This window comes from Chaetodon trifascialis, chromosome 20 (genome assembly GCF_039877785.1).
Source record: "Chaetodon trifascialis isolate fChaTrf1 chromosome 20, fChaTrf1.hap1, whole genome shotgun sequence".
Classification (NCBI taxonomy): domain Eukaryota; kingdom Metazoa; phylum Chordata; class Actinopteri; order Chaetodontiformes; family Chaetodontidae; genus Chaetodon; species Chaetodon trifascialis.
In genome coordinates this window covers 21,762,796-21,772,289 of record NC_092075.1, presented here as the reverse complement: position 1 = coordinate 21,772,289, position 9,494 = coordinate 21,762,796, and the positions used below count along the sequence as shown (strand labels likewise).

The 9,494-nt window shown below is 40.9% G+C and overlaps 1 protein-coding gene across 2 annotated transcripts; it reads right to left on the bottom strand.

The window, feature by feature from the left end:
* Window positions 1-711: 711 nt before the first annotated feature.
* cdk9 (cyclin-dependent kinase 9 (CDC2-related kinase)) lies at window positions 712-9,064 on the bottom strand. 2 transcript variants are annotated; one of them, XR_011603423.1, is made up of 9 exons: window positions 8,993-9,057; window positions 8,746-8,859; window positions 6,425-6,506; window positions 5,858-5,948; window positions 5,542-5,708; window positions 4,541-4,712; window positions 3,921-4,069; window positions 2,896-3,824; window positions 712-2,539 (listed from the first exon to the last, which is right to left on the bottom strand). XR_011603423.1 is itself a non-coding variant. In XM_070989293.1 (8 exons), exons 1-8 carry the CDS (start codon window positions 9,031-9,033, stop codon window positions 3,462-3,464), a joined length of 1,179 nt encoding a protein of 392 aa, XP_070845394.1. In that variant the 5' UTR covers window positions 9,034-9,064; the 3' UTR covers window positions 717-3,461. The 2 variants fall into 2 exon arrangements, 1 of the variants encoding a protein (XP_070845394.1); XM_070989293.1 differs by having other exon boundaries at window positions 717-3,824; window positions 8,993-9,064.
* Between the last annotated feature and the right edge of the window lie 430 nt (window positions 9,065-9,494).

Genomic DNA, 9,494 nt, shown 5'->3' with positions numbered 1-9,494 from the left:
TTTTATCAACCGATTACACCTTTTATAAGTATGTGTCTTACCTAGCAACAGGGCCAATGACTCCTTCTCACTAAGGTAAACATGTCAATCCTTTCATTGCTTTTGCCTTTTCCAACTGATATTTTCTGGAAAGGTTCTTTGAAGGAGCAAACCGTAAGATTTTTTCACTTCAAACAGCCCGTTGCAGAAGAATTATTTCACTTTTTATAAATCTTAGAAAAAAAAAAAGATTTGCACAAATATCTTTTTAGTTGTATTTGTTAGATTAACTGTCATGCAGTCAACCCAAAGCAACAGATTTGAACTCTGACGTATTAGTATTTTTTCAAATCAGTTTGAACATAGCATTGAAAGAAATGATTTCACAAGAATTTGTGTAATTATGTAAAATCGCATGAGCATAATTAACTGCACAAATCTGAGCCTGATGAAGAATACATATAATGGACTGTATTCCTTGCTCTATCACCTGCATAATAAATTGGCCATATTCAATATTTTTATAATCCCACTGGATCAAATGTTTATATGTAATGTAAACAGAGTTGTGGTGATGAAACTACAGAGAATTTTCATCTGACTGTGGTTGCTACGGTTCCTTTCTGTAGCATAATTGCAGCATCTGCCATCCTCATTCATACAATGAAACCCACGGCATGTGCACAGTGCAGGAAATACAGACGCATGAAGCACACTCACATTTTGCTCATCATGTGGGCCACATTGAAAAAGTGAGGAGATTTATTGACAAAAAACATGAAATTATGTCCACATGTTTATGAGATAGCTTGTAAATATACTGTTTATATCAAATCATCTTCCGTTTCTTATTTCTGAATTCTCATTCAAACAATAATATATATACACATATATATATATATATATATTTATTCAGGACTGTCCCACGTGTGCTGCTCTTTAATGGAGGTGAAGTAGTTAACCTGACATGTGTTTTCCAGACCACCCAGTTAGTCTTTGTCCTTCAAATGTATAACCTGAAAAATACTGTTCAAACTACTTTACGTACTTTATATACTTCTGATGAAGCTTAAATTTCACTGCCGCTCAGTGGAGTCATTTTTCTGTGTGGCATCTTGCCTCAGTGTGGCGCACCAAGCTGCGGCTCATTCCTGCCCCCTGAGGCCAGAGGGCAGGAAACACTGCTGGTGCTTGGTGTTTTTCCTCACAGCCACAGGGGGCAACAATGAAGTGGTGAGGTGAGATTTATTTAGGCTTATACTAAACACAGGGACCTTTAGATTGAGATCCGTGTGGTCATGTGTTGATGATTGCAGCTTTTAAGTTGTTCCTGAACCCTCAGAAGGTAAATGGAGGTTCTACATGAAATCCATTTAGTTGGTTTGAAGAACACTTAGATTACAGTTAAAGCACTCTAGTTTCTCTGGGACAAGCAGAGAAACCTAAAAATGTTTTCAACATTTGACATTCCTGGATGAAAAAGAAGAAAGACGTGGCAGAATATTCTTTTGGTTTCACTATTGTTAGAACTAGAGTAATAAAGATCATCAAGGGCTTAGTGACAGGCATACAAAACACGTATTGCTACTGTTTAATGATACAGTAATATGATGCTGCCACCTACTGGACGCAGTCCATCAATGTGTTTTACAGTTACAGTCTGCATGTTTTATCTACAAGGCTAGATATGTGGTTTAGATTGAAAAAGATTCATGAGCTTTGAGAGTGTAAAATAGTCATTGTAAACTTGTAAAGACAGCATCCTTCCCCCTGTGCTGTGTAGCTGTCAGATGGGAGGGCTGTGGCTCAGAGCCATCGGTCATTAATCACAGGGTTGGGTTGGGTTGGGTTGGGTTGGGTTGGGTTGGGTTGGGTTGGGTTGGGTTGGGTTGGATCCTGGCTCCTACTGGCCTCACAGGTCTGAAATGTTCTGCTTAAGTGGAAAATTGGAATATACGCTTGAAATCTGAATAAAACTGAGTGCAAATTTGAACTGAAATCAGGATTTGTTTTGTCCTCATGAACGTGTCTCTTAATAATTGACTAACCGAACTGTGAAATCTTACAGGTCCTGCAAATATTACTTCAGTATTTACTTATTTATTTATTTCAGTATTTATTGTATTTCAGTATTGTCAGAACTTTAAATATCAAAATGAACAGCGCCTCTTCTCAGTACAGTACACGTACAAACTGTTACTTATTTGACACCTCCCTCTGACTCTGTTAGTTTTGTTGCACCTGTTTGGGCGGGACAAATGACCATGTTATCATTCTTACTAGTACATAGCATTTAGTGATATCTTGAATTCCCAGCATAGCTCCACTCAGCATACACCTGACAAGAGGTTTCTTCAGCCACAGTCACACAAAAACCTGTGGTGTTTCCAAAGTGATAACAGCGGTCTGTAGTGGAGGAAAAGTTAGAATATCCCTTTGAAATATAGTGAAGTCCAAGTATAAAGTAACAGAACATAAAAACTTAGAAAGTACCTCACATGTACGTCCATGAATGTACTGAGTTACTTCCACCACAGCTGCACTTATTTCAGAACTGAACCTTTCTGAAATTGAATTACAGCTTCACCATCTGGCCAATTGGGCTCATGTGTCTGGGGAAGCACTAACATATCATTTCCAGTTAGGGGGCTGAGTTTCATGTTTCTGGCTCCTTTCAGCTGACGGCAATTTGAGCTGCTGCAGCAGGAAAAACATCAAACATGCAAAGACACAATAGGGTTCTGTCCATTCCAGGTTTGAACCCTACCGAGCTGTAATGAGTTTAACCTGACCAGACAAAGCCCAGGCTGCTGTTAAACTTCATGTGTCTTTGAAACAAAAATACTGGAACACCAGCTCACACAAAGAGTACATTTTCAGTGTTTGAGTGAAACTCCCAGGAAAAACCATGATCACATGAAGTCATACAAGTTAAGGGAAAATAACTATTTTATTTTGGGTGTTACTTTTGGACATGTGTTCAGAAATGTGGGTGGTGTCCTTGCAAAAAGTTTAAATAAAAGTTTTTCACTTTCTTATTATACATTAAAAAAATGCATAGCACTGCACAGCCTGTAAAGAGACAGCTCTTTTGTACGTAACAATGATAAAAGTGTGAAAATGCAGAAAAAATAAAATGGCAGACTTACAAACTTAGCTGTCAAAATTAAAACTAACAGGGGCCTTGTTTAACCAAGGGTCCATGTGCACACACCCAAACCATGTCCACACAGTTGAACATCTCTTTCTCCACAACGTAACATTCCAGCCCTGTACCTGGTCAACCCAAACAACCTGCATCCTCTGACACAGACTCACACAGAGCAATCATCATACAAACAACTGTAGAGATCTCCAGGTAATGTCTACCAAGCCAAGGAATATGCAGCATTCCTCAGTATTAGGCCGAAACAAAGATGTCATTTACTCTAAAACAAAAAATTCAACCAGCCAAGCTACTTGTCCATAAGCTTCTTCAACCACTAAAAGACTCGATCAAACTCGGTCTGACTGGTGGTGGCTGGGTTTCTGTTCTGATTGGGCTGCTGCTGCGGCATGTGGCCTCTCCGCCTGGGCGGTGCCAGATATTCAAACATGGAAGTGTTGTGGGTGGAGAGCATGTTCTTCAAGTCTGACGGCATGGGGTCGGACCAGAAGAAGTCGTGGTTAAGCGCGTCGTCACTGTCTATGCGCTGTGCCGGGTCCAGGACCAGGAGTTTATCTATCAGATCCAGGGCGTACGGATCTTTGACGTAGGCTTTTAGACGATCCTTCACTTTCCTCTTTTGGCCTTTAGGCAGCTCCATTTTCTGGTACAGTTCATACTTATCCACACCAGGCCACACCTGAGAGAAAGACAAATGGTTCAGGATTTGGTTGAGTACATCACCAAGTAAAGCAACTTCAAGCTTACTGGTGTTCCAGTTATGATGGAATCTTACTTCAGCAGTGATGGAGCCACAAAGCTGGCTGATGAGAGTGAGCTGGTGTTGCTCAGTGTTGCCTTGCATTATCGGACTTCTGGTCCACATCTCTGCCATGATACATCCCCCTCCCCACAGGTCAATGGGGGGCCCGTAGTCTCGCTCGCCTACCAATAAAATAAACAAAGTAATAAATACCTTTAAACTAACCTACAGCACAGTTGGCTTCTAGTCCGCCTCACCAAGGGCGAATGATTTTTTGCAGCAATTCAAATTGTGCTCATCAAAAGAACTTTGATTTTGTCATTTTTGAAGTACTACATAAACTCAGCATCAATAAGTGTTAGAAACCATAACTAAATGCCTTTATGAAGTCTGATGACAAAGACTGAGATACAGCATCACTGCCAATGATGGTTCACAGGCACATGTGTAATGAACTGACACAGTACACAACATAAATAGTTGCATGTGTAATGGCTGTACATGTGGCTGTTCAAGCGCATTAGACAAGACAAAGTCGATACAGATCAGTGCACTGCACTACATCCATTTACAGCAGTAACAGCAAGATGAAGGAGACCATATGCATATTTCTGTGTTTGTTCATTGTGTTGAGTTTTACGGTTGTTTCTTACCCAGCAGCAGCTCTGGAGGTCTGTACCAGAGTGTGACCACACGGTTGGTGTAGCGGTTGCCCTGGCTGTTTTTCGCCAGGCTGAAGGCTCGAGCCAAACCAAAGTCAGCCAGTTTCAGGACACCATCTCGGGTGATGAGCACGTTGGCTGCTTTCATGTCTCTGTGAAGAATCTGATCCAAAACAAGGCGATGTTTTGAGAAAGACCACAAGCGTTTGTAACAGTGAGATTACTACAGCGCATAGACAGTTTTCAGACCCTCTTAAGTTTTCCACATTCTTTTGTCTTTCAGATTTATCTTAACTACACAATACGCCACAGAGACAAAGCAAAAACAGGGTTTTATTAATTTATCAAAAAAAAAGACTGACATATTCCATTAACATATTGTAAGTACTCAGACCCTTGGTTATGACACTTGCAAATGAGATCTGGTGCATCCTACTTCTTTCATTGGTGCTTGAGATGCTTCTACAACTTGACTGTATCCACCTGTGCCTAATTGAATTCATTGGATGTAATTGGGAAAGGCACACACACTAGTCTATATAAGGTCTTATCCATCCATCCATTATCTATACCGGCTATCCCTTTCGGGGTTGCGGGGGGCCGGAGCCTATCCCAGCTACAATGGGCGAGAGGCGGGGTACACCCTGAACCGGTCGCCAGCCGATTGCAGGGCCTATAAGGTCTAAGTGAAAAGCAAGCCATGAGGTTGAGAGAACTGTCCATAGACCTGCCAGACAGGACAGTGGCACAGATGTGGGGAAGGATAAAAGAAAATTTCTACAGCTTTGAAAATGCCCAAGAGCACAGACGTCTTGATCATTCTCAAATGAAAAAAGTTTGGAACCACCGACACTCTTCCTAGATCTGGACGCTCAGCCAAACTGAGCAGTCGGGGACCATTTTACATATAATTCCTTTTTTATAGGTGAAATCTCTGAAGGGCCCCAGAGGTCAAAAGAAGCAGGGGACAGACATCTTCATCAATGCCTCACCTTGTTTCTGTGGATGTAGTACAATCCATTGAGCAGCATCTGCATGACCTTCTTGATCTCTGCCAGGGTGAACTTGACATTGGCATTGCTCAGCAGCCCGGCCAGATCGTGCTCACAGAAGTCAAACACCAGGTAGATGCTGCCTTTGTATCTGTTGAACTGAGTAGCTTTAGGAACAATGAGAGGAATAAAAGAAAGAAGTAAATATCTACTAACAAACCCATTTTACACACCACATTCTTTCTGCTCCTACGACTGAATAACACAGACAGCAAACAAGTCACCTAAAGCAAATCTACAGACTTGTGACACCAACCTTTGGTTCTGCAGATCTCAATCAGATTGACCACATTCTCATGTTTGAGCAGCTGCAGGATCTTGATCTCTCTCAGAGCTGTGATTGGGAACTGAAACAAAGCAGCCAGAGGAAACTTCAATAGTGACTTCTTTATTGAAACACTGATGCACTGAAAGGACACTTTCCCATTTGGACAGGAGTAGCTGAGTATTGAGCCCCTGACGCTGTGATCACGCTACCTCCTGAGCCACAAGTTACCTTAATTACTTAATTTGGAAGTCAAATAATAATTATTATTATATTTGGATGTCAGCCTGGTAGTTTGTTTACAATATGTCTGATTGTCCTCATGTTTCTCATTTCATCTAACCTCTTTTTAGTAACTTCCTACAGCTGTATTGTTTCCAGATTTCAGCAAATAACAATTAATTAAAAAAATGACCTGTCTTGTAATGAACCAGTTTAATGTGCCTTTCTGTCATATGAAAAACACACTCATGTTGACTGCAGATCAACAGTTACTCACAGTGCAACATGTGTCCCAATCAGGCTAGAAAATGAACTACCCAAGCAGACTGATCTTACCCCTTCTTTCTCATTCTCCATTAGGACTTTCTTCAGTGCGACTTTCTTCCCGGTCTGTCTGTGCTTTGCTTTGAACACCTCCCTGTGAAAAGAATATTTCAATACAAGAGACAAATGAAGCACTCTCACTGAGCTGACCACTTGATATTGAACACTCACAAAGGAAGCAAAGCTGCCTGTACATATAAACTACACTGGTAAAAACATATTATGGTCATTTTCACTGGGATCTTTATTATGTCATTATAAATACTTCTGTATTTCACTTACAAGCATGGGCAAGTGTCTCTCCTGTGATAATTTGAGAAGTTGTACAGTGTATATGAACTACAGATTACTACGTCCTTGCATTAACTAATACACAATCCATTTGGCAGCACCTATTTCAGCAGGTTAAAACTAGGTTGAGTGACATTGTAAGTTATATTGAAACACAATCTCACAAACATATACCACATATCTGGTCTTCAAATCAACTTCTGAGTAGCTGACCACATGGAAAAAAACACATTCTTCATGTTTACGTGTTCTCTTGTACATTCTTTATGACTTTGCTATCAGCACAGCTAGTGCTAGAATAGAATTCCTTCATTGTTATTGCACAGAGTAAAATGACACTGAGTAGCAATCCTGACATGCATTCACACATATCAAACAGCAATTAAAAATAGAAAACAATAAGTAATAAGACATGACACAGTATAATAAGATATAAAAACAACATGATAGAAGCTGAGGTACTGCATGTCTGGATAATGCACATTTGCTGAAATGGCAGTGGCACTATGGACAAGTAGTGCAGTAAGGAATATATGTACAAAGTACGCATAATGAGTAGCAGTATGCTGCGCTGTGAAGTGTTCTAAAAGTGTAACTGTATAATATACAGTAAGTGGAACTGTAATAATCCACAAGTCCTGGACAGTCAGTGTTTGTCTGTCCATCATTTGATGGACCTTAAATGTCAGTCAGAGGGCAGCAGGTCAGATGATGTCTATAATGAGATGGGCCTTTCAGTATTTTGGCTGCTGTACTGAAGGAGTGAGAGCTGAATAAGTCCTCCAAAGGCAGCGAGCAGCCAATGATCTTCTGGACTGTACTGATGACCGTCTGAAAGGCTCTCCTGTCCGCTGCTGGCAACTGGCATACTACGCAGGGATACAGATCATCAGCACACTCTTCATAGAGCAGCAGTGGAAGGACACTAGCAGCTCCTTCGGCAGGTTGGTTTACCTGAGGATCCTCAGGTGTGTGGAGCTGCTCCTGTGCCTTCTTCAGTGGTATTGGTAGTTCAGAAAGAAATCTTCAGCAACGTGAATACCCAGAAACCTGAAAGCAGGGATCCTTTCCACGCAGTCTCTGCTGATGTATAGTGGGTCAGGGTCTGCACGGGGTCTGAGTTCTCTGGTTTTTAAGGAGTTCTGAGCTCATTTAAGATGGACTGAGGCGAAGGGGGAAACTGTCCTGTGGTCTGACAAGTCATAATTTGAGATTGTTTTTGGAAATCATGGACACCACCTCCACTGGGCTAAAGGGGAGTGGGGCCATCCAGCTTGTTATCTGCTCACAGTTCAAAGGCCAGCATCCGTGATGGTATGAGGGTACAATATTCTATTCACTTATTGATGCTGCTGTGAAATTTGGAATTTCCCCTCGAGGGACGAATAAAGGAATATTGAATTGAATTGAATTGAATTGAATTGAATTGAATTGAATTGAATTGAATTGAATTGAATGGTATGGATAAGCTGGGCATTTGTGAAAGCATCTTTCAGTCTGAATGATATATACAGGTTTTGGAGCAACAAATGCTGCAAAGCAGACGGTGTCTTTTTCAGGACCTTGCTTATTGCAGCAAGACAAAGCCATACCACATTGTGCGTGTAATACAACAGCATGGCTCTGTAGTAAAAGAGACCAGGTGCTAAACTGGCCTCCCTGCAGTCACCCATTGAAAATGTTTGGCGCATTACGAAATGTAAAACACGACAAAGGACACCGTGAACTGTTGAGCAGCTGAAGTCTTATATCAAGCAAGAAAGGGAAACGTTCCACTTTCAAAATGACAGCAGTTGCTCTCCACCGTTCCCAAACGTTTACAGAGTGTGGTTGAAAGAAGAGGTGATACAACAGAGTGGTAAACATGAACAAGTCCCAACATGTTTAAGATGTTTGGCTGGCATCAAATTCTAAATGAGGATATCATTATCCTCGTCACTTGTGATCGGCTCACCCAAGATGCATGCTAATACCAGGTGTAAACAGAGTCGAAACGGAATCACAGATTTACTCACACGATAAAATGTTTTTGTCCTACTCACCCAAAGGTCCCTTGTCCTATTTTTGCCATTTTTTCATACTTGGAGAATTCGTCACAAAAAGGAAATTCAACTCCATCGTAGTATTTCGACATTATGGCGGCCTCCCGGTCGGGCCTGAAGGGACATTTTATTCGATATTAGGGCGTTTACATTAGAAATGAGAGCTAAATAGAACATGTCCGGAGGTATTTAAATGATGACAATACAAGTGTCGTATAGGTAAAGTTGTGAACAGTGATATTCTTACTTTTCAGCCCCGCCGGCATTGCTAGTTTTGTCTCGCTGCATCGTTGTCCCGTTCCGAGTCTGCGATCCTACTGCGTAGGCTGCATTAAAGTTCAACTCAGGCTCCCGGATTTGGCACAATTACTTAATTCATTCACGATAAACACGTTAAAAAAACACAGCAAAATACGAACATCCCATTCACGTTGTTTACGCAGACTGCAATGCAATAACACATACAAGAGATAAATTCAAAATCTAAAAATATTTCAATTCTCGTTATCTGTTCGGTTTAGACAGTTTTTAGGGTTTAATGTTATTTAGTGACAACTCCTATGTCACAGAAAATTGTTCTTTTCCATAATTATATCCCGTGATTTTAATGTTTTTCTGTTGTATTTAAGACTTTGTTGACTCTCATATATACAGTTAGATGGAAGTTGTTACCGGTAGTAGTAAAACTGATGATTAGCGCAGCGCGTGAAGGCAGCAATATGGGACGCCATAAGTGGCACTAATTGAGA